This window comes from Danio aesculapii, chromosome 5 (assembly GCF_903798145.1).
Source record: "Danio aesculapii chromosome 5, fDanAes4.1, whole genome shotgun sequence".
NCBI lineage: Eukaryota > Metazoa > Chordata > Actinopteri > Cypriniformes > Danionidae > Danio > Danio aesculapii.
Window position 1 is genome coordinate 51,408,850 of NC_079439.1, and position 23,994 is coordinate 51,432,843.

General features: G+C 34.8%; 3 protein-coding genes across 4 annotated transcripts in view; 1 reads left to right on the plus strand and 2 right to left on the minus strand.

Moving 5' to 3' along the window:
• Positions 1 to 3,410, minus strand: part of traf2b (Tnf receptor-associated factor 2b) — a 30,850-nt gene extending 27,440 nt beyond the window's left edge. Inside the window, exons 1-2 of one of the 2 annotated variants that reach the window (XM_056458448.1) lie at positions 3,359 to 3,410; positions 1,326 to 1,546 (exon numbers count right to left, since the gene is read on the minus strand). In XM_056458448.1, the coding sequence (XP_056314423.1) occupies positions 1,326 to 1,546 (221 nt within the window). In that variant the 5' untranslated portion in view covers positions 3,359 to 3,410. Of the gene's footprint in view, positions 1 to 1,325; positions 1,547 to 3,182; positions 3,308 to 3,358 lie in introns of those variants that run through there. The other variant, XM_056458447.1, reaches the window with a different exon arrangement.
• A 630-nt stretch (positions 3,411 to 4,040) lies between these two features.
• coq4 (coenzyme Q4 homolog (S. cerevisiae)) lies at positions 4,041 to 12,579 on the plus strand. Its single transcript, XM_056458452.1, has 8 exons — positions 4,041 to 4,158; positions 4,908 to 5,030; positions 5,400 to 5,496; positions 8,646 to 8,748; positions 8,819 to 8,948; positions 9,209 to 9,302; positions 11,644 to 11,835; positions 11,919 to 12,579. Coding segments are annotated over exons 1-8 (819 nt in total). The 5' UTR covers positions 4,041 to 4,079; the 3' UTR covers positions 11,920 to 12,579.
• A 520-nt stretch (positions 12,580 to 13,099) lies between these two features.
• Positions 13,100 to 23,349, minus strand: bspry (B-box and SPRY domain containing). The gene is made up of 6 exons (XM_056458451.1): positions 22,861 to 23,349; positions 20,182 to 20,280; positions 19,706 to 19,936; positions 16,483 to 16,508; positions 16,275 to 16,399; positions 13,100 to 14,108 (listed from the first exon to the last, which is right to left on the minus strand). The coding sequence occupies exons 1-6, from the start codon at positions 23,233 to 23,235 to the stop codon at positions 13,573 to 13,575; spliced, it is 1,392 nt and encodes a 463-aa protein (XP_056314426.1). The 5' UTR covers positions 23,236 to 23,349; the 3' UTR covers positions 13,100 to 13,572.
• Positions 23,350 to 23,994: the final 645 nt, after the last annotated feature.

Here is a 23,994-nt window from a genome sequence, read left to right on the forward strand (position 1 = left end):
CAGCTTCTTTGTGTTCCTTCTTGACTTGTGTTATTTGCTTAGTTCTGTCACTTCCAATTTCGTCCTGGCACTTGATTCATAGCTGAACAGCCAATCAGAGTCAAGTCTAACAATTTTAAAGGCTGAATTGGCCATCAGTACAAGATGAAAACACTGGTAACACCAGAAATTTAATTTCTGCAGTAAAAATCTTTGTTCAAATTTCTGTGAACTGATACAGAACCATCTACTTGTCAGACAGATCAGCCATGTACTGCCTTCCAAGACTTTTCAGAGCCTGATCTACCACCAGAGAGATTTTCTCACAATTGACTGAACAGACTGGAAGACATTTCTGTTACCTTTTCAAACTGAGGTGCTGCAGGTCTTGTACAGCCTTATACAGCAAAATCATTCAATAATTACTTTATATTCTAACTATTATACACTAATAATAAGCAGTTCTGTGTTCCAGACTTGCATACAAATTGCATTACAATTTAAACTGCTGTGCAATAATTTTAAAATACAAAGTGTGTAAACGAAGCATAAATTATTGCCAGAAAGCCTGAAGAAGGGCACGGATGTACCAAAACATAGTGTAGAGGTAGCACAAACACAGAAATATTCAAACACCCATATAAAAAATGCATTAACATCAACAAATTTTGAACAAATATTGATCTTTGTGTATTTCACAGAGAATATACGCAAACACCTGTCAATATGACAAAGTGATTATTAGCGAATTGACAATTGCATGATGATATTGTATGCAATATTTTTACGTAGCTTGACAGAGAGCTATGGCCCTTTGCATTCAACACTGCTCCAGCTGAACACACATGCTGGACATTCACAGCCAGTTTTATAGACAAATGTGCATGACAATCACATGATTCAGCGATAGAGCGTGTTCATTTACTTAAAAATAAAAACAGAAAAAAATGGAAAATCAGTAACTGCCAAACTGCTTGTAAAAAAAACAGCCAATAAGCATCATTCATGAAATATCAAGATTGGCGAATCACTACAAATAATTAAACAATTTTTGTAATTACATTGCTACAAACAATGACATCAACAACAGCAAAATAGGTGACAGCGAGGTAAAGCTCAAAAACTGAAAATGATAAATCCAGGGAGAAGTGAAGATTAAAGTGGAGACAATAAATCCAGATGCATGGAGTACCATTTAGATTAAAAGGCAAAGAGTGGGTCAACATCAAGCAAAAGCAATTTTTTTTCCATTTAGCTACAGTCGGCAGGAAATTAAAAGGATTGGGAATGTCCATGGAGAGGGAAGAAATAAAGCAGAGCATGAGGCAGAGACTTGCTCTGGGTACCTGGTCAGTTGTTTGAAACAGAACACACAGAAGCGATGTCCACATTGTGCTTGGAAAGGTTTCCTAAGAATATCTTTGCACTGCAGGCATTGATATTTCGGTTCCATGGACACCGACAGCACTTCTCTAGATATCCCAGGCAATGTTGAGTCCAGAGAAGATGGTAAAGATGGACGTTCCATATCCTTCCATTTACACAGAGAGCCAGCAGTGCTGATCATCTGTAAAAACATAGACCACAACTTCATTTCAACAACATGAATTTCCATTTACTTATTTTTACTTAAAATATGACCGAATATAATTGAATAACATAGTAACAAGACACTGTTATGTCAGTGTGTCCTTGTGTATGTATATCTTTTTCATATTTACCACTATTAACGTCAATTCCCATAACCATTACAGTACTAGCAACTAGCTTTTTTTAAAGCATGCATAATTAATTTATTATGGATCATTTTCAGCATTTCTGAACAACTTTAAAGGGGTCAGATGAAATAGCTAAAAAGAATATTATTTGATGTAATGCAATGTGTTAAAATTAAGGTTAAAAAATTGCATTCCATATTGCTCATCTCTGCTCGACCTTTCTGAAACATGCCAAGCTTTACAAAATTCATTGTTCTAATAAGGGTTGTGTGCTGGCCAGCCAGCCAGTGCTTTACACACTTACTACATTATTAATTCAAGGCTGAATCACATCTATAAAATGCAGATGACCAAGAAGATCAATCAACTTTACCAGAGTGAATTGAGTATGACATAATAGCTTTTCTTTCCTCACAAAACACACAGTGTCTCTCCACATTATGATGGCAACAAGACTACAGCAAGAATATAAGTTGTCTTCTTTTTTGCATGTACATTAGGGCAGTGTGTTGACAACCTCCCCACTGAGTTAGTCACCGAGTTGTGACACATGCTTGAACATGGCATTTTAAATAGGTGTGGGCAAGTCCTAACTTTTATAATGAATATCTCTTTGGGTTTGAGGCTTTAGTTTTTGAGGATTTGTAGAAAATAATAGTGAAAATGTGTTAGAACAGTTTGTAACACTTCAAAATAAAAAACACACGAAAAAAATCACAGCATATGACCCCTTTAAAAGGTGTTTCAAAGTGAGAGAAAACCATTAAAGTTTAATGAAATATTATTAAGGCAGACATAATAAATAATAACATAAGATAAAGGAGACCCATTCACAAAAGGATAAACTAGTAGGCTATAGTTTTTAAATGTAATGAATTAACAATAAAAGAAGTAAACAAAATAATAGTTTATTCTTAAACTAAATTTTATTAAAACGACAAAAAGACAGACTAACATGGCCAAGTCAACAACTGACATTTATTCATTTTTATTGAAGTTTGTTTAAGTACTTTAATTACTGTTATTGCTATGCTGTGAGTAAATTATAAATATTTGAACAACAGTTATTAGTTTCATGTTATACTGAAACTGGTTGCTTCAGTTTCAGTCCTTCAGTATGACCTTTTTAGAGCTTGCCACAAGTTTCCATAAACGTAAGAACAGCTTGATTACTATGTAAAATATGACTTTAGCGCAAATTTTAATACCTTAAACAGCCAATACTATAGTTTCAACTTAAATAATAGGCTCACAAAAATATCCCATGTTTGTCCGAAGTTAACTGACGTTAGGCCTAAACTGTTAATGCACGTTCACATTTCAAAACAAAATAGGTTGCTGAGTTACAGATGCTAAAGTATTAAATCGCGTTAAAATAAAAATCTATCTATATGTATATTACGCTAGACATACGTATCGTGGATTTTAATAGCTACCACAAAATAATCCGTAAATCGAAATAAAATATATAAATAATCAACATACAGTTGAAAGACGCGTAGCTTATATGGGTTGTTTCCTGGTTCTCCGAGAGTGTGTAAAAATGGCAACTCGCTGGAGCACCAGCTAACTACGCAGACTGCCCAAATACAAGTAAATTGTCCCGAACTCAATGCTTTACGAACGTCGAAAAAACGAACAAATATGCAGAAGTTACTCACCAAATAGTTCCAAGTACTGTAAAAAAAAAACGTCAATCGTTATGTCATGAGGTGTGTATTAAGTCACGCCCATTGTGGCAGTCTGTTTTAACATTTAACTCATTATGTGAGGAGTTCAGATTCAAAAACCTCTAAATGCCATCTTAAATTTTCTTTTACAATTTTCATTTTTATCAGGCTCCTATGTGTAGGTTCAGCAATTTCACTTTTATTTAAAAAATTTTAAAAGAAAAGAAAATTCAAAGGGGGGCTAATAATTCTGACTTCAACTGTATGTGTGTGTGTGTGTATTCGATACTTTTAAAAAACTATTTAAACAAACTGGTTTATTAATTTGTACATTTTTAGACTATCAGCATTAGACTATCAGTGGAGATCGCTGATTTTTAAACAAAACAGACTTTAAACGCGCCGATTTTGCAATGGCATATAGTTCACCGGAAGCGCTTAACCCAGGGTACTTGCAAATTAAAATAGAATTTTGTCACTGTTTTGGGGCACACTAGCTTATAGATATATTACTGGGATCTATATTTTATAATAATACTGCTAATATCTAACATCTAAAAACCTTTTTTAATTTCATGGGACCTTTAACGGTGCTGGACTGGTCCAGTACTAGTGCACATGATGTCACCACTTCATGCTGGCCATGTGGACGAGCAACAATTCATACTACGACTCACGAAGCTTGCCATAACGTTAGCAGTTCCTGTAACTGATGATGCGTGGGTTACCGGGTGCTTTCCTTGGCTCTTATAAAACCTCTCATGGATATTTGAATCGACGTTTATACGGAGGTATTTTTATTTTTTTTTAAATGAGTTCCCTATCAAAATATAATGTTCTACGTCAAATATGTACCCAGCGTATTTTATAATAAAATGCCTGACCTTGCTAGTAGCGCAATGGCTAACTAGAACTGTGACAGTTTATATGCTGCGTTTCAGAAAATTCGCAAATTAGTTGGGAGTTTTGACACTTCCTGAATGACGCTTGAAGTCAGACATCCGAGTGTGAAGTCCTGGTAAATCGGATAAACCCGACTTCAGCAAGACGCGTCATTTGACATCACTTTAAAGATGGCGGCTAGTTAGCTGAGATTAGTGCGGAGCTATTCATGTACACAATAAACTTAAAGTGCAGCTCAGAATGAGTGGGAACAATTAAAAGATATATCTGAGATTATAGCATCTCGTGCATTTTCTTTTTCGTCAGCTGCATCGAAGCACGGCTTTTTAAATAATTATATAGGCTAATTGGCACAATAACACGAAATGTGTTATGAAATATTGACATCTCTCACGTGAAGAAAATGCGATTGAAAGGGGTCGGAATTGTCCAATTTTCGAGTGGGACAGTTTAACAACTAGAAATATATAGATTTGACCACTAACAAGCATTAGGATTTAATAAGATATTAAAATGAATTTGTTTATCATTGCACAAATCCTAAAGATTTCCTTTTACCTCCTTATGGGCTGCCATAATACAACACATTTTAATGCATGAATAAAGTTTAAGATATCCCTTTCTCTCCTGTACTCAGTACTCACCGAAGAGAAGTATGATGGAAGATTGTATCCAAGCCACATTCCAACAAGCACTGTTCAGAAGGCTATTTTGGCTGTAGGTTCCGGAGTGGCTGCCCTTAAAAACCCCTATAGACATGGTGAGGCATTCATTGATTATTCATCACATTTGAACATTACACCAACTACTGTATGATGTCACACAAGTAATGAATGCATATTTAGCTTCTTTCAACAACAGGTATTAGTTTCTTTTTCGGTCTCAGTGAGTGGAAAGTCCACAATTGTTTTGGTGAGAGTTTTCTGTAAGAAACCATAATCATTTTGTAAACTTTTTGATGCCCCAAGTACGTTGGTCCCAAGATTTTAAATACCAATTATAACCAAACATCATTCCTCAACAAACAGTTTTGAAAAGTGTAAGAGTGGTGAACAGTAGTAAAGGTCTGAAGGTGTCAAAGTAATGCCCATGATTCATACAGTGTGTGTATATTATTGTGTTAAAACAGATATGGTTGCAGTGCTTGGGGAAACTACAGGGCACCAGACCCTGAAAAAGTTGAGAGATCGGATGAGAAATGACCCTGAAGGTTACACTATTCTTCTGTATGTCTCATTTGTTTACTCTAGTTTTGTTAAAACTAGTACTTGCAGCATCCATAAATGACACATGTGGTCTGTTGCATGAATTCTGGATTTTGGAGGAGGTTTAGGTCATAACACTATATGTAAACATTCTCTGGGTTTAATTCAGAGTTTTTGATTGACTGTGGAGAACATTCAATTCATGTTTATTTATATAGAGCTTTTACAATGTAGATGGTGTCAAAGCAGCTTAACATACATGTTCTTGTAAATTAAAACTGTATCAGTCCAGTTTTTAAAGTTGAAGTTCAGTTTAGTTCAGTTCAGCATGGGTTAATTTTCACTGCTGAAAGTCCAAACATTTTTTTGCATGGCAGCTGGCAGAAAATACAGAACTGTTTGATTAATACAAATGAATTAGCTGAATTTAATAATTATATAGGTTGACAATGATCTTGAAAGAAAACAAGTTTTCTAAGTTTTATAATGCAATATGTTGAGTAATGAAGTTTGCCCTGCGCGCTTGTGGTTTTAAAGGGCACCTATGGTAAAAAAAATCTTCTTTTCAAGCTGTTTAGACAGACATATGTGCATGTATGGTGTATAGACCGTCATATTGGGGTGATATAAGCACACCCAGTGCTTTTTTTTTTTTTCAATTTAACAACATAAAAAACAGTGGACCAATTGGAGCAGTTTTCAAACCAACCCCCCGCCCACCAATATTGATTGACAGGCGTGTCATCATATCCTCAGTTTGTTGATTCCCGTCCGCCATTTTCAGTCGAAGCGATATCACTAAAGGAACACCCTTGCTCTATTTTTAGATGCAAAGCTCATTGGGCTCAACACAAGATCAATATTCTCCACATTATCGCTCTAATCGGAATTATTGGTTGTATCTTTAGGTAGGTTTGCAAACATGTGTACTTCTCATTGAGTCTACCTTATACTTCAGCCGTTTGCATTTCTCACGATCCCAGAAGCTCCCTGTGATCTTAACTAGCATGTGTTTTAGAATTCTAAACATAGGTTTCTATCAGAGTACACTCAAGTCGACGGCTGGGCGCCGCGGACCGCTGCAGAAACCTATGTTTAGAATTCAAAAATGTGTGGCGCGACGATTCGGGACACTTCATGTATCTGCCGCGCCACAGAGAGTGTCTGGTGTGCCGTGTCGCGGCTTCGAGCGGCGCATCCGGTGCCTCAGTCAAAGTTAATTCAGTGTGCTTGGTTATTAGTTTCTGTGTACAAGCTCGGCACTTGAAACTAGCACACAGTTGGCTGTAAAACTGTACAAAGACACATATGATTTTCCTTCTCTCAGTCTGCCTGTCTCTGTTGCAAACACAGAGCAGGTGAGCTCATGGCCCCACCCCCTTGTTACTTTGGGCGGAAGGCCGAAACTAGTCTACATGTGAAGCAACACACCCCTAAATCAGCGAACTGTGGACACACCCCCAACATGACACTTTTTAACACATTATAATAAAAAAATCTGAATTGTGTTTTAAACTGAACCTAAACTGGCACACTCAGAAGAACCATAATATTATTATTAAATCATAAAAAAGAGGTAAACTATGTGCCCTTTAAAAACTTTTTTGGAGCATTAATCTGATCAATAATATTGTTCAGAAGGTCATGATTCGCACTCATTAAATAATTGCTTTGTATAGTTTTAATTTTAAATTCTTCAGGTGATACAAAACAGAGGTTTCAGCACAATGCCTTTCTCAGTGTGTGACACAATCCTCTCACTCCACCCTTTGTCCCACAGTCAATCATATTGCGTTATTAGTTAGACAGCCGCTCGTTATTTAAAAACAATCTCATTTTCATTTCAATATACGATAAATAACCACACAAGAAATAATTTACCTTCACCTTCAAAAACATTATTTCACAGGAAAATAGCATATCAATTATCATCATGCACTTATTCGTGTCTACATCAATACAATGAAATTCAGACAGTTCAAAACATTAAAAAATAAATTTTCATCCCATTATTTGTATCATTACATCTTCAAAATCCATGATTCACAGTATTATAGCTAAACAACAAACAGTTAAAGACACACAGAAAGGTCCAATTCCTCATTCATTCCTCTTGGCGTTAGTGATTTTAATTTATGAATTCAGAATGCTTCTCTTTGTAATAATCTTTTATTCAGATTACCTCCTCTGTGTGACTCAAATACTTCCTTGATTCCTATGCATTCTAGTTGTTTAACGTCATGTCCAAAATCTATAAAATGTCTTGCTACTGCCGAAGTTATATCTTGTCATCGTATACTTGATTTATGTTCACTAATTCGCAAATTTAACTAACGTGATGACTTTTATATCGTCTAACTAACGACACAATGTGATTGACAGTGGGACAAAAGGGTGGAGTGAGAGGACTGTCACACACTGAGGAAGGCATTGTGCCGAAACATCTGTGTTTTGTATCACCTGAAGAATGTAAAATTAAAACTATACAAAGCAATTATTTAATGAGTGCGAATCTTGACCTTCTGAATAATACAATATGTTAAAATGAATTTATATATTTAGATGAATTTGCTTAGTATTAAATGCAATTTACATAAATATATACAGTATGAATCATAGATTATAATCATTATTTGTAAACATTAGAAGCAATAAACAGCTTTATGATTTTATGTGTAGTTTTTCTTTTTTGTTGCATTTTTTTAAATTATAAATGTCCAGAAAAACCACATCAGCATCACACAAATCTCATGTTTTTAGAGGGATGTTTCTTGTAAATAGTGATAACATTTTCAGTTTCGGGTGGACTAAATGGTCATTTTTAAAGCAACAATGTTATTTGTTTTACTTTTGAAACTCGTGTAATGCTCATGTGTTTTTTCTGTGGGGCCGGGTGAGTGACTTTATAGCATCTGATATATATTTCACTTTTCTCACGGTGATTGTGCCAGTTTTGGTGGATGTTAGGCATTTAGTGTAAGCTGGTATCCTGTAAATAAAAACAAAAACATCTTCTTGAGCTTGAAACCTCGATTGAGTTGAGAGTACTCTCAAACTAGACGTAGAGTATCATGGCTAAATCCAGACCTGATTATGTGCAACAGCTGTCTATTTCCTTTATAATCCCTAATCATTTACAGCTATCTTTATTTTTGGTATTTTGCCTCTAGAGAGCGCCCACGGATCCGCCTATCTACATTAGATCTTTCTCATATGTCTACCTTGCCAGATGGGACTTTAGGAAGAGAATATCTTCGTTTCCTTGAGGAAAATGTAAGACAAATGAATTTTCAAGTACAGAATTTCCAGGTAGAACAAATGAAATTCATCTCATCTTTTTCAGAGAGTCACCCCTGACACGAGGGCTGAAGTGAAGTTTGTAGACAATGAGGAATTGGCGTATGTCATGCAACGGTATCGTGAAGTCCATGACTTGTTGCATACTTTGCTTGGAATGCCCACAAATATGCTAGGTCAGCATTTGGCATTTTGAGCTGTTTATAGATTCAAATTTCTGTATGCATAGTACAGAACAATCTTTAGTAACTACATTTAATCCTTTAAATTATCCTTTAATAGATATCTTTAATACGTCAGTTCAGATTTTACACATATTATTTTATGCTAATGTGGAAATGCGAAATCAGAGTGTGTTATGTGTTATCACAAGTGTTTTTGCTGTTGCACAACATAGATGCTAAAAGTCTCAGAAAATAGTTTTGCATTTATCCAGGTGAAGTTGCTGTGAAATGGTTTGAAGCTGCACAAACTGGCCTTCCCATGTGTGTATTGGGAGCAGCACTTGGACCACTCCGACTGTCTGCCAGGTGAGATACAGTAAATCTTTGGCATTTTAGGCTCTATGGAAAGCAATGTGGCATAATGTTACTATAACAGTAAATCATCTTTCAACAGTCACATTTGTATCAAACTAATCTAATCTAATTAGAATAACATCAGCATTCCACCGCAACCCTCCTGCATGCTTTATGCTGGAATGTTTAACAAAAAAAATTTTTGTTTACTTTAAGCTGCTTTGACACAATCTTCATTGTAAAAGTACAATAGAAATGAAGAAACTTGACGAAACCCAGCAGCACGTCTCACCTCAAAGAAAGTGAATTATTTTTAATTCAGTTAAGTATTTTATCTATAAAAACGGCTCATTGTTCACGTCAATTTGACGTGCTGAAGTTAAACTATTGAACAACAACCCATTACTGTACTACTGTAGGACAATTGTAAAAACATTTTTGATTCATTTCAAATGTTTACTACTGTATAATTAAATGGATTTTTCTTATCTAAAGTTGTAAAACTTCCATATCGAATACAGCAACTGCATACTAAACTTTCCTGCGAAAATTGTCTGAATTCAACCATGACTCGTTTGCACTTACACTGCAGATAAATATAAAATGACTTTATAATTTGCCTTTTAATTCGTCATGACTATTCACTATAATGAAGCTCATGTCATATGCCATTAAAGTATTCCCAAGAGCATGTTGTGTAGGTTGAGATGGCTCACCCAAAACTGAATATTCTTTTTTCATTTAATCATTTAAAACTCCACAAACCTGTTTGAGTTTCTTTTTCTGTTGAACAAAGTTCTTTTGAAGCATGTTAGAAACCTGTAACCATTGACTTCCATTGTGTTTGTTTTTCTTACAATGGAAGTCAATGTACGGTAACAAAAAAGATCTTTTGCGTTCAACAGAAAAACAAACCTCATAAACTTTTGGAACTACTCGAGGGTGTATTAATATTTGGGTGAACTATCCCTTTGAATGACAAGTATTTTTCACAATTTTATTTACATTCATATTTCACCCCGAGTCCTTTCTGTATATACAGTACACTCACCGGCCATTTTATTAGGTACACCTTACTAGTACCGTGTTGGGCCTCCTTTTGCCTTCAGAACTGCCTTTATCCTTCGTGGTATAGATTCAACAAGGCACTGGAAATATTCCTCAGAGATTTTGGTCTATATTGACATTCCAAAGGTGCGCTATTGGATTGAGTCTGGTGACTGGGGAGGCCATTAGAGTACAGTGAACTCATTGTCATGATAAAGAAACCAGTCTGAGATGATTCGCGCATTATGACATGGCACGTTATCCTGCTAGAAGTAGCCATCAGAAGATGGGTACACTGTGGTCATAAAGGCATGGACATGGTCAGCAACAATACTCAGGTAGGCTGTGGCATTGACACAATGCTCAATTGGTACTAATGGGCCCAATGTGTATAGAAAATATCCCCCACACCATTACACCACAACCACCAGCCTGAACCAATGATACAAGGCAGGATGGATCCATGCTTTCATGTTGTTGATGCCAAATTTTGACCCTATCATCGGGACAAATCAGACCAGGCAACATTTTTCCAATCTTCTATTGTCCAATTTTAGTAAACCTGTGCAAATTGTAGCCTCAGTTTCCTGTTCTTTGCTGACAGGAGTGGCACCAGTGTGGTCTTCTGCTGCTGTAGCCCATCCGCCTCAAGATTGGACATGTTCTGCATTTAGAAATGCTCTTCTGCATACCTCGGTTGTAATGAGTGGTTATTTGAGTTACTGTTGCCTTTCTATCAGCTGGAACCAGTGTGGCTATTCTCCTTTGACCTCTGGCATGATCAAGGCATTTGCACCCACAGAACTGTTGCTTACTTGATGTTTTCTCTTTTTCTGACCATTCTCTTTAAACCCTAGAGATGGTTGTGCATGAAAATCCCAGTAGATCAATAGTTTCTGAAATACTCAGACCAGCTCGTCTGGCACCAACAACCATGCCACATTCAAAGTCACTTAAATCACCTTTCGTCTCCATTCTGATGTTCAGTTTGAACTGCAGCAGATCGTCTTGACCATGTCTACATGCCTTAATGCATTGAGTTGCTGCCATGTGATTGGCTGATTAGAAATTTGAGTTAACAAGCAGTGTTGGACTGGTGTACCTAATAAAGTGGCTGGTGTGTGTATGTAATTTTTTTGGACATAACTACATAATGATATTTAAGCACATTTTCCTTAAAAGGGTCATCTACAGTAATGTAAAGTATCTTTTATAAAGTTGATGGTATTTGTTGTACTTGTACGCTAATTGAATGAAAAGTCCTAACGTTACGCTGTCTGTCTGTCTGTCTGTCTGTCTGTCGCAGCCGCCTACAGTTGCTTGGTCAGTCTCTTGGACTTTGGGCCCTGCGCAATGGTGGTCGTGCTAGATGTGTTCTAAGCATCTACTATGAACGGCGTTGGGAGCAGACTCTTGATGAACTCAGACACGAGCTAAACATTGAGGAACCCCCAGTCAGTCTAATCGCATCCATCAAGAACACATCTTCAAAATCATAGTATGTCTAAATAACAGAAGGAAATTCATTTGAGCTTACCACGTACATATTTGCTGTAACAACTCCTTTTCTTTCTTGCACAGACAATGGCCTAAACATAAATCTAAAGAAGGTTATTCTCACATGGAAAGTTTTATGTAAAAGCTATCTGTGTCTTCCAAGATATTTATACTGCATTAACATTGACCTCTTGATACCATGCACTGGAGGTATACAAGTACATGCATAAATCAAAAAATGCTATTATAAATAATACTGAGATAAATTCTCTACGATAATTATGCAAAACAATAATGGCAAAAATGTTTTGTGGCCTGATTATTTAAGATGATCACCTAAATTAGGATGTGTTTTGTAAAAAGTATTTTGCAGTTGTTATTTGAAAATGATATCTCCCTTTTGGGACAACTTGATACAGTGCTGTAAAGTTCCTTCTGTAACCTGAATATGAAAAACCAATATGGGGACAAAATACCTAAATGTTGAAAAAACATTTCACAATTGTTCGGTTTCCAACATGAAATACTTGCAGAAATCAAGCCTTTTAAAAATAAATGAGTGTAAAAACAAAACGCATATAATTCTGTTTTGGCAATTGTGCTTGTGAATTCATTTATTTCCAGTGAAAGTAAAGTCTCTTGACTGCGAATATGGTAATACAGAATATTTTCCTCCGCCTCCCTCTAGTGGAGACAGTGATGTAATCTTATAATATCTGATATATAAACATATTTAAAGTCTGAATTGTGTACGTATTCTTGTTTCCCCAGTAGACATGAACTTGGATTTTTAAAGATTTTATATTTTGTTTTTAAATGCTACATTTGAATTACATACATTTGTTACATAATTTATTTATACATTATTCAATCTTTAACAAAAACGTACCTTTGTTTCATTTGTTTGTTTTGCACACTGTTTATGGGAATGAGTGAAAAAATGCACACCGCCAATTTGACAGTACATTAATTTATTCATGGCTAAAAAGTCCAAAAAATGATAACAATAGTATTAAACGATAATAAAACAAAGAAAAGTGTGCAGAACAAGTTTATTTGCACATCTTCTAGGAAATTGAAGGAGATTGAGGACTTTTTTTGATAAATATGCAACCGTCATCAACAGGAGTTTGTGTAACTGTAAATTATACAGGCCTCGTCTCTTAGACCTAATATATGAGATTTTTGAAAACAACAGATAACCACCACTAAAAAGATACTGTATTTAAATATACCTTAAAAATGAGATGTGGCAAATGGTAACATTATTTCAATTCAAATTTTATTGCATGTTTACATTGCAGTTCTGTTTCTTGTGAATTCCAGAGACACCAGAGCCATGATCTCATGCTCGCATAGAAACTTTAGAATAAGCATAAGAGTCATATAAAAGTGTCAGCAATTTTGAGTTTGATCAATGACAAATCTAACTGTTTCATATGATAATATAGATAATGACTCAAGAAACTGGACTTTTTGGGGGGATAGAGATGGAGAATTAATACTTACACAATACATGTATGCATTTAAATTAAAATTTATAATAAAACTGGTATGTAAATAAATACATGGCAGATTATCTTTTTGATAAATGATTTACACTTTCTCTTATTGCATGTTCTGTCTTCAGTGGCACATATAATGCAGAACATTTTTAAAAATGTTCATTGGTTTAAACCATTGCATATAACATTTCATCCATTCCTTCAACATCCTAATATTAACATTCATCTAGTGTTCAGTGCACTATAGAGATGCTCTGATCAGCCACAGCGCAGGCGGCTAGCAGCGGTTCTCTAAAAGCATATCTAGCTACATGCAGCACAGACATAGATTCTGGGTCATAGAACAGCAAAGTCTGACTGGGCCAATCCAGCAGCAGTCCCACTCTCTTTAGTTTCTTAGTCAATGCAACAGCCACACTGCATCCATTGTGACAGAAAGACAAGTCTCCATCATAATGCGAGAGCACCCATGAATTTGTGTTGTATCCCAGTCGAGCTTCATTGCCGGACCCCTTGCGTTCTATGCTGGCATAGCAAATGCCTACTTTGAAAGCGCCACTTGTGCCTACGTCAACTACCCAGCTGTGAGTACCAGAAGACATGGAAGGGGAACAAAGGGCATTAGGCAAGTTGTCAAAGCGTGCCGGGTCATAGGGGGGTAACTGACGCTGGCGTTTGGGAAGGAAAGTTACGGTGCGCTGGTCATTGGAGAGGGAGAGAAGAGGACTGATGGTTTGCTTTTCAAATTGCATTGTAGTTGAGCGATGGGCTAAAGAAAAGAAGGATATGTTTAGAAGAGATCCAAAGTTCGAAACTAATAAATTGTAGACATGTTTGGTGTGTCAATTCCGCACATTATTACAGTGATCTTAAGATTTTTCAATATCCCTATGGGGTCTAAAATATGGCTATAAGTTTTTTTTTCAACACATTTCTAAACAAAATAGTTTTAATAACTCATTTCTAATAACTGATTTATTTTATCTTTGCCATGATAACAGTACATAATATTTCACTAGATATTTTTCAAGATACTTCTAAACAGCTTAAAGTGACATTTAGGGTAAGGGTAATTAGGCAAGGTTAGGGTTCAGGTTAGGGTAATTAGGCAAGTTATTGTATAACGATGGTTTGATCTGTAGACTATGGAAAATAGCTTAAAGGGGCTAATAATTTTGACCCTAAAATGTTTTTTAAAAAATTTAAAACTGCTTTTATTCTAGCCAAAATAAAACAAAGACTTTCTCCAGAAGAAAATATATTATCAGACATACTGTGAAAACTTCTCTGCTCTGTTAAACATCATTTGGGAAATATTTAAAAAGGAATAAAAATTTCAAAGGGGGTTAATAATTCTGACTTCAACTGTATGTGTGTGTCAGAAATATTAGCCATCTTGTTAAATTTGAGTTCTTTCATATTTAATTTTTTTTTTCTGAACATAATACGTTTAATAGCTGATTTCTTTTATCTTTGCCTTGATGACAGCACATAGTATTTTACTAGGTATTTTTCTAAACACTAGTATTCAGCTTAAAGTGGCATTTAAAGGCTTAACAAGAGTAATTAGGCAAATCATTGTATAATCAAGGTTTGTTCTATAGACAATTAAAAAAATGCTTAAAGGGGCTAATAATATTGACCATAAAATGTTATTTGTTTTCTTAAAAAAAAATTTTTTTGTAGCCAACATAAAACAAAAGGGGCTTTCTCCAGTAGAAAAAACTATTATAGGAAATACTGTGAAAAATTCCTTGCTCTGTTAAACATTTGGTAAGTTTACAGGAGGGCTAACATGTTGTGCAGAACATTGGGCTCACAAGAGCATTTTTGAGGACCTATGTATTACGATATAAAGTACTTAGGCTATATTTAGTATTTTAGGAAGGTGGTCATCATAAATAGTGGGTCTGTGGTTTCCATCCATTTGTATACCCATGATGTTCTTTTGATCATGAACGTGAAGGAATAGTTAAAAATGAAAATTCTGTCATTGTTACAAGACTTTTTTGTTCTGTTGAACGCTGGAAACCTAGAAGTCATTGACTGTTTTTCCTACTATGAAATGTTGTTAATCTTCACAGGTTTTCATCATACTTCAAATTATCTTCATCAGAAAAAAAACTGGTTTGTAACTAGTCATGGATGAGAAAATGATGACAGTATTAAAACATTTTGTACACTGAAAAAAGTGAAACTGCTGTGTCTTTCATTCAAGGTATATTTTATATTGGATTAAGGGAAAACTTGTGGTTTCTAAATATAACTAATTATAAGTGTTATTCTATTTGCCCCCTATCTAATCTTAAAAACATTAGTTTTTAATATTTAATATTTAATAAGTAATATTTACTTTTACTTAAAACAGCATGTCATGTGACCACATGAAAAAGCTACTGTTTATGTGCTTTCAGCTTTTATTTATTTCTAGTGTGAGTTTGATCAACATCTTGCCTGACATTTATTTCCATACTAAAGGTATTAGCAGCTAGTAAGTGCAATAACATTACATGTATTTATTACAGTTTAGTGCAAAGTACAACTTTATTTAGATATTGATTTTATGTTAAACCACAATAATTCAATTAATTATACAAACAATATTTTACCATTGACTCAATGTATTTTTTTGTTAAGAATAAATATTTTAATTAATATTAAAATAGTTTTTAATACATCAACACAATAATTTTTTGTGTAATTTTTTAAGTTGGTCCACAGCAAGATTATAGTTTGATCTAAGCTTAAAAAAAACATGTACTAAAGTAAAAAAATCTATTTAGTGTCTCTACATTAGTCTCTATATGAAACAATATTTTATTGTAGTGTATTATAATATTAGTTTGATTAGTTCATTATACTTTGAGAAAAACAAAAAAAAAGTCGCTGTAACAAATTACAGTATTTTTTTCAGTGTAACTGGAAACGCACTTACCAGATGGCCCAAGCAGTAATGCACTGACCCATAAACCCATCAAGACTTTACTGTCACTGCAGCTTCTGTTCAAACTTAGTTGCTCGCTATCTCGGGGTTCACCAACACCTTCTGCATCCTCAATCCTAGCACAGTACACAGTATCAGTTCTCATGTCAAGCTTAAATCATTTGATGTATTTATGCGTGCTGATTACTGTCAACATTACCTGTTATTTATTTCTTCATTAGAGCTCTAAAAAACAACAACACGCAATCAATGGCATATCACACAAATGTAATTTAGCATAGAAACACAAGGAACTATGTTTTTGCTCCATTGACTTGCATTATGATGACATTTTTTGATTGCAAAGACATGACAGCATTTAATCATGCATTCTTTAATGTTGATGGTTTTCCCTGTTACGAAGAGGTACAATTTGTCATTTTAATTGTTGATCATCAGCTGCAGTGCAAAAAACGCTTAGTTTCTGGCTTTTATATGGAGTATTGTGTGTGTGAAAGAGACATTTGTGGACTTACCTTGATATGTCAGAGAAAATCAAAATAAGAACCTCATCACAACCTCAGAACATGGTAAACAGTAAGTGTATTTACACACTATAATCTGCTGTTATACTCTATAGTACCCCATATTAAAAGCCAGAAACTTTTTTTGCATAGGCCTATCTAAAGGGTTAATGGTGCCAAGTGATGATCAACAGTAAAAATGACAAATCTGGCATGGTGTCATTGCTTATGAAAAAATAATGTTATAATGAAAGTCAATGGGGCAAAAGCCACGAACAAAATGAAAGGCTAATCAATTTGAAATATACACAAGTGTGTAAGTGTGCACTCAAATGTGTCTGAAATTGTCTGCTACTGCAGCTCACATGCAGATATTTGAAGTCAGAATTAAAAGCCCCCCTGAATTATAAGCCCCTCTGTTTATTTTTTTCCCCAATTTCTGTTAAACGGAAAGAAGATTTTTTTCAACACATTTCTAAACATAATAGTTTTAATAACTAATTTCTAATAACTGATTTATTTTATCTTTGGCATGATGAAAGTAAATAATATTTGACTAGATATTTGTCAAGACACTTCTATACAGCTTAAAGTGACATTAAAGGCTTAACTAGGTTAATTAAGTTAACTAGGCAGGTTAGGGTAATTAGGCAAGTTATTGTATAATGATGGTTTGTTCTGTAGTGTAGACTATCGAAAAAAATTTGCTTAAAGGGGCTAATAATTTTAACCCTAAAATGGTTCTTAAAAAATTCTAAACTGCTTTTATTCTAGCCGAAATAAAACAAATAAGACTTTCTCCAGAAGAAAAAATATTATCAGACATACTGTAAAAAATCCCATGCTCTGTTAAACATCATTTGAGAAATATTTTAATAAGAAAAAAACATTCAAAGGGGGCTAATAATTCTGACTTTAATTGTACATTTCGATATATTGTTACATGGCTAAGTTATCTTCCTTTGTGTGAAGCCCAACAGAAGGTGTCTGAGGAAAGAATTGTGACAAATGTCAACATCTGATCGATGTCTTTAAGTGTGGTATTCGTAGTATATAATGTACATTAGTATACAAAAGATGAATTAATAGAAAAATAATACATAGTGAAGATGACATTTTTTGTCTATTTATAATAATTAAAATTCCACTAAGCCAGTTTTGCCATGTGTGGTTTATTCATAAACTAATTTCGAGAGGATCATGTGCTTATGATTGACCACGGCTGGTCCCGCATTAGCTAACACATGATGCACCAATCAGATGAATCCTAACTCACTATAAATAATCAAAGATTCTGACTTGGTCTCGAAGAATCCCCCTTTCCACCCCTTCCCATCTTCCCTTTTCTAGATCGGCCCAGTGGTTAGCACTGTTGCCTCACAGCGAGAATGTCACTAGTTCAAGTCCGCTGTTTACATGGGCTGTTTCTCAATTCCAAGAACGGACTTGCGGACTTCTGAAGACCGATCATGACAGGTCACCTCAGAAGAATAAACTTGAGACACCACGAGAACAGAGAATGCGTCCTGTGAGAAATTAGATGTTCCATTTTTCCTGGTGGTCACATGACCTTCACGCATTTTTAATGGAAAATTATTTAAACATTACAGCATTCATACAACGATTTATTGTTTTCCCCTATTTCAATATATATATACTATGCATAAAGACCTTACAAATATATGTTGCACAAAACAAATAAAACTGATTTTTAATACAAATTTCAGCAAATAAACACCCTTATTCCTTTATTAAGATTTTCTTGGTAATGTTTATATTCACCGTTTCATTTAGGGAAACTCATAAGACAAATAAGTTATATCTCTGAACTTTAATAGTAAGTCTACACGAAATGCTGCACTTTCCACCTCCAGTCACAATGACTTCTGGGACTTCTAGAGTGAGTTCGATGCTCAAGTCTGCATCCATGCATCCTCGATGTCAAGAACACATCCGGAAAGTTTCATGCGTCTTCCGTTCTTGCGGTCTTAAGTATTGAAACTGAACTTTTAATTTTTTAAAAACCATTTTAAGGTCAAAATTATTAGCCACTTCGAGCTATATATTTTTTTCGATAGTCTAAAGATCAAACCATTGTTATACAATAACTTGCCTAATTACCCTAACCTGCCTAGTTAACTTAATTAACCTAGTAAAAAATAAACAGGGGGGCTAATAATTCTGACTTCAACTGTATCTTGTTTGCAACACACCATTTGAGAATGTGATTAGGTTTATTCGGCGACTTCAGTGCCTCTAATTCTCATATACAGACTTTCAAAACAAAACCTTTTTAATTTCTCATGCCATCTACATCTTGAAAGTCATGTTTATTAAGAGATCACAATTATTTTACTGCAATCACTTTTGTTGTTAATTCATTTGTTTCTTAGTTTTGAAACTAAGTTCATTTAGGAACTTTTTAATACAGCCCCTTTAGTCTATTCAGCCGCATAACCTATTTTTAGATAATATTTAGTTGTTGAATGACTCAAATATTAATGACTGCGCTGGGCTAATCTCGCTGATCAAGTCGAACGCACCTACTGGACAGTGACTAATATCTCCGCCATCACAAGCAGACATACCTTTTACTGCTGATTGGCTGCAAATGTGTTTTGCGACTCGCTCCTAAAACAGTCAAAAGTTCTTTTCAAATATTGATTAGTGCATCTTTGCCAGCTGCTGAAGAATTTAAAGAATGACAATAAAGTGTGCTTATTATCTTCTAAAGGTTTGTGAGCTACAGTTGAATAGAGAAAAATATAAATAATTCAATGACTTCAAAACTGTTTGTCTCATACTAGCTTAATAAACTTTGAATGTTAAAAAAATTGCAGTAGCTGGAATATGACAAAAACACATTCAAAATATTACATCAACTGCAGCTCATTGTACATAGCGTCTTCATTCACTCACCACAAGCGTTGTATCTGTTGAGTGTGTGAGTGTGTGCACCAGGCTGGTGCGTGTTTGGGTGAGTTTCTCCAAGGTTTGAGTCCAGTGTGCTCTCTGAGTGAGGAGGCACTGCTCCACATGCTCTTCCTCTCTCTGTATGGCCTCCAGGAGACGCTGCTCCTCCTCCTCCAGAGCCTCGCGCACCACGCTCACCTGAGCCAACACTCGTTCTCTTGCCCTGTTTGCATCTGTCTATCAAGTACATGCACATATAAGTACAATTCATCTGGATACATTGAATGAAATGTTAAAACACTGATGTAATATAATAATAATACATTGCAGTAATAATATTCCAGTCCAGTAATGTCAAACACAACATACTGTTACCATGACACAAATGGTAGTGTACAAAATTACACAAAATAATGATCAATGCATTGCTCTGTCTATTTTTTTCTGCATGTTTGAAAACAGTAAATAAATCCTTTATGTACTTGTACAGCTTTCTCTCTTGCTGTCAGTGTACGGTCAATGAAGCGTTCGATCCGTACAGCTTGCAGCTGCATTTCCTCACAGACATCCACCAACTGATTCTGTTAAAAACAAAGAGAAAAGTGAAGTTGACATACTGTAAAAGACTATTCAGGTGACATAAATGAAGATGTGGATAAGATACGTGTTTCTTTCTTGTTTCATTAAACAGGTAACACTTTCCAGATCTACATTGCTGGGCTTCACAAGTATTTGTATATGCTGTTGTGCCTTGTAGCCACATGAAACATTACTCGAAATACAAAATGCAAAGAACAAAATAATAAATTAGTATAAATATAACATAGCTATTTCCTAAAATTGTGTTTGTTTTTGTTATTATTATTATTATTATATTGCATTATATTATATTATAATTTTCCCCAGTGAGCCAGCTCTTATATAGCTTTGGGACATAGCCTATAATTAGTTTGTTCAGAATTAGAATTTTAAACAAAGTTAAAAACATACCTCTTTGCTATGGCTATTAATTATGCATAAAATATACACAATTATTATTAATCAGTGGTTTTCTACCCGCTTGGTCTTTTTTGCATGCACTGTAGTCAATCTATTTTATGTTTTATTTTTCTTAGCAAACATTCTGTATAGCACAGTGGTCAGCTACTGTTGTTTTTGGGTCATTATCACTATAAAGTGCTTTTGAGACATCAAAATTTTCAAAAGAAAGTTTGAGATTTTTTATTTAACCACATAGTTTTATTAATTAGATCTTAGGCTGGAAGAAATTAATGTTGGTCAAGCTCCTGCACATTTTACAAATACTCTGCAAGCAGAAAAACAGTAAACAAACCTCAAATTGTGTCAACCCTGTCATGGACAAATTCAAAGTAGTATAAGTATATTTTCATTGCAGTGTTATTATAAAATGTATATTTTCAGAAAGGTGATGTGTCCCTTTACCAACCCAACTTTATAGATTATGGAAAAAGTCTATTTATAATAATGAAATAATGGACAACAATTTATTTCCCAATAAAATAGTCAATCAGTGCACGTTCTTTTCAAAATAAAACCCAAGATCTGATATATTTTGTCCAACTTTTAAACAATATTAACTGGCCTTTATTGGTTAATTAAGGAATCACACAAGATGTTTTGCTGAGGTTATAAATAATTTTTTTATTTTCATAAAAAACAAGATGACAGGGTGGACTTTGGCATGACAAGGTGGACAAAGGCTTTATTTAGTGAACTAAATATGGAGGAACATTTGAAAAACAACATGTACAAGAAGAAATATTAAAGGTTTAATATAAAAGGGTTATAAAAGTTTTCAAGAATTCAACTTCTGTTTTTACTAACTACTACAAACCACTGAGTCACCATGCTGCCTCTTCTGTTATCAATTAGGTTTTATCAATATGCAAATTAAAGGGAAGATAAACAATTATTGTCCTTCAAATTAAACTAAATTCGCTAATGAATGTAAATCTTTACATTGTACATGGTATTGGAGGAGTGAAAGGAATGCTGGAAGCAACTAAAGTTAAACACCCTAATAATACTGTTTTAATGTGTGCACATCAGATGTGTTAACCTCCTCTGAAGAAAGGCAAAATGGGCATGGGGATGCCAATGAGTACATCAGAGGATTTCTTAAAGGGCATTTACCACATCATGACAGGGTGGACAGCAATTTCAAGGACATATGCAAAATGATTAATAATGTTATGAAAACAAAATAAAGTTATTAAAATGACTTTTTTGACAAATATCTTGTTAAAGACAATAAGAATATTTTTTTTTTAAATTGATATAATTTGATGTTTTAATATGATTGGTTAAACCTTTCATTCAGGTATAATCGTAAGTGTTTTGAAATATGAAGAGTCCAGATGCAAAAACCTCTAGGTGTCGTCTGAAATTTACATCGAAATTATCATTTTTCTTAGCCTCCTTTGTTTATGTTAAAGTATTTCACTTTAAAGAACAGAAAGAGGACTTATTCTTTGCCATAAAAGTGATATTACAGAACATACACACAGGAGCCTGATAAAAATTTAGAGGAACATTTTAGATGGCATTTATAGGTTTTTGCATCTAAACTCTTCTTATATGTTTTTGTCAATTTTTGCCATATTCTTTCATTGAATGATGTGATTTTGCCATGTGCCACACACTGCTCAGCCAACTTCAGTGCGTGTAAAAGTACACTCACTGATGGCTGAGCAGTGTGTGGCACATGGCTAAATCACATCATTCAATGAAAGATTGGCAAAAGCATATTTCAAAACACTTATAGTTCTACCTGCATGAATCATATTAAAACATCAGAATTTCATTATTTCGCATTATGTTCATAAGACTGATTTAGTTTTGTGGGACATCAAAAGCACTTTATAGAGATAAATTAATGAAAATTTATTTTCATTAATGACCCTGTTATAAATGTGATTTGATTGTATTAATAATTGTCCCGACGTAATGAAACTGACCACGCCTTCTCCATGTGAACAAGCAAACAAGCCTATTGAAACTTTCTTGCAAACTTTCTTTTCAAACAGAATAACTTTCTTATAAAGTAAGAACTATTTATACTATATTTATACTGTTTATTTATACTATTATTTTACTAAAGTAAATGTGTGTCGTTTTCATAGACTGTGATCGTGACTCACCCTTACTATAGTTGCCCGGGTAACCAGTTCTGTCACTGCGTGACCCTGACAAAATCCAACGGACACACATTGCGAGCAAGTCAGTTTTCCTTCTGTACTACAGTACAACTCTAGTTCGCATTCATGTTCTGTACACAGTTTCGCTTTTCCTAAATCAGATGAGTCAGCGCTGCTGCCTACAGTTGTGTCCACAAATTCTGGAGCAGGTTTTGTCGATGATCCTCCGTGTACAGTGCCGTTGTACAGCCTTCCACCTTCACATATATTTATTTGATCTTCGTGTTTCTGGGAGTTGTCCAGTCCAGGGTCAGTCTCCAGGTCACTTACATGCAAGGACACCGTTGCCAGTTCACAAAGTCTGTCTTCCTCGCTCATGTCACCGAGAAATAAAACTGCTTTATTTCTTTTAGCAAATTAAAATACGAATGGTTTGCCTAGTTTCGCTGATGCTGCTGTTGTAAAATACCAGTGGCGCAGGTGTATCCAGTTTTAGTGACTGCCCACTACCTGTCGCAGGTGTATAATACGGAAGTGACTGCTTGTCGAGTGCGCAAGTCTAGTTGATTTTTTTTTCTCCAGTTGTGGCCACTGGTCAGTACTGGTGATAATATAAAGCTGCAATATGCTAATTTTGCAACCTGAACTTGCCCTTAACATAGTGGAGGCTATGACTTGGACTTGACCAGTGGTTCCCAAAGTGGGCGTCGCGGGACAATGACAGGGGGTTGCTTGGTGATTTCCAAAAGTCCAATAAATTTTATTCAACTGTTAGAATTACTGTATGTTATCCATAACCCACAGAAGATAAAACATAGTAGTTAATAGTTACATAAAAAACAACCTACATACAAATAAAAAAACCATCAGCCTTTTTTCATAGGATCCATGTGTTTACATTAGATCAACAACACAGCAATAGCGTCAACTACAGCAGTTTGATTTTATAGCACCAGGTTAAACTTTCTGACAACTTTATGGCAATCAAATACATTAATAATGCAAGCCACAACTGAACATTGAAGATGATCTCCAAGTGACGGTCTCCAAAATTGAACAAAGAATAGACTGAATACATTGTGCCCTCCAATCTCATATAGTTGAGTGGATCCAAGTGGATGCTGCACACTGGTGATG

What these genes read in the sequence shown, in the direction of transcription:
- coq4 (XM_056458452.1), top strand. Translation starts at nt 4,080, where the DNA reads ATGATGCGTGGGTTACCGGGTGCTTTCCTTGGCTCTTATAAAACCTCT. An exon ending in TAAAAACCCCTATAGACATG is followed by an intron (nt 5,031 to 5,399) that starts GTGAGGCATTCA and finishes GTGTTAAAACAG; the next exon opens with ATATGGTTGCAGTGCTTGGG. An exon ending in CCACTCCGACTGTCTGCCAG is followed by an intron (nt 9,303 to 11,643) that starts GTGAGATACAGT and finishes TGTCTGTCGCAG; the next exon opens with CCGCCTACAGTTGCTTGGTC.
- bspry (XM_056458451.1), bottom strand. Translation starts at nt 23,235, where the DNA reads ATGAGCGAGGAAGACAGACTTTGTGAACTGGCAACGGTGTCCTTGCAT. An exon ending in CCCGGGCAACTATAGTAAGG is followed by an intron (nt 20,281 to 22,860) that starts GTGAGTCACGAT and finishes TGTTTTTAACAG; the next exon opens with AATCAGTTGGTGGATGTCTG. An exon ending in CAAGAGAGAAAGCTGTACAA is followed by an intron (nt 19,937 to 20,181) that starts GTACATAAAGGA and finishes TGTACTTGATAG; the next exon opens with ACAGATGCAAACAGGGCAAG.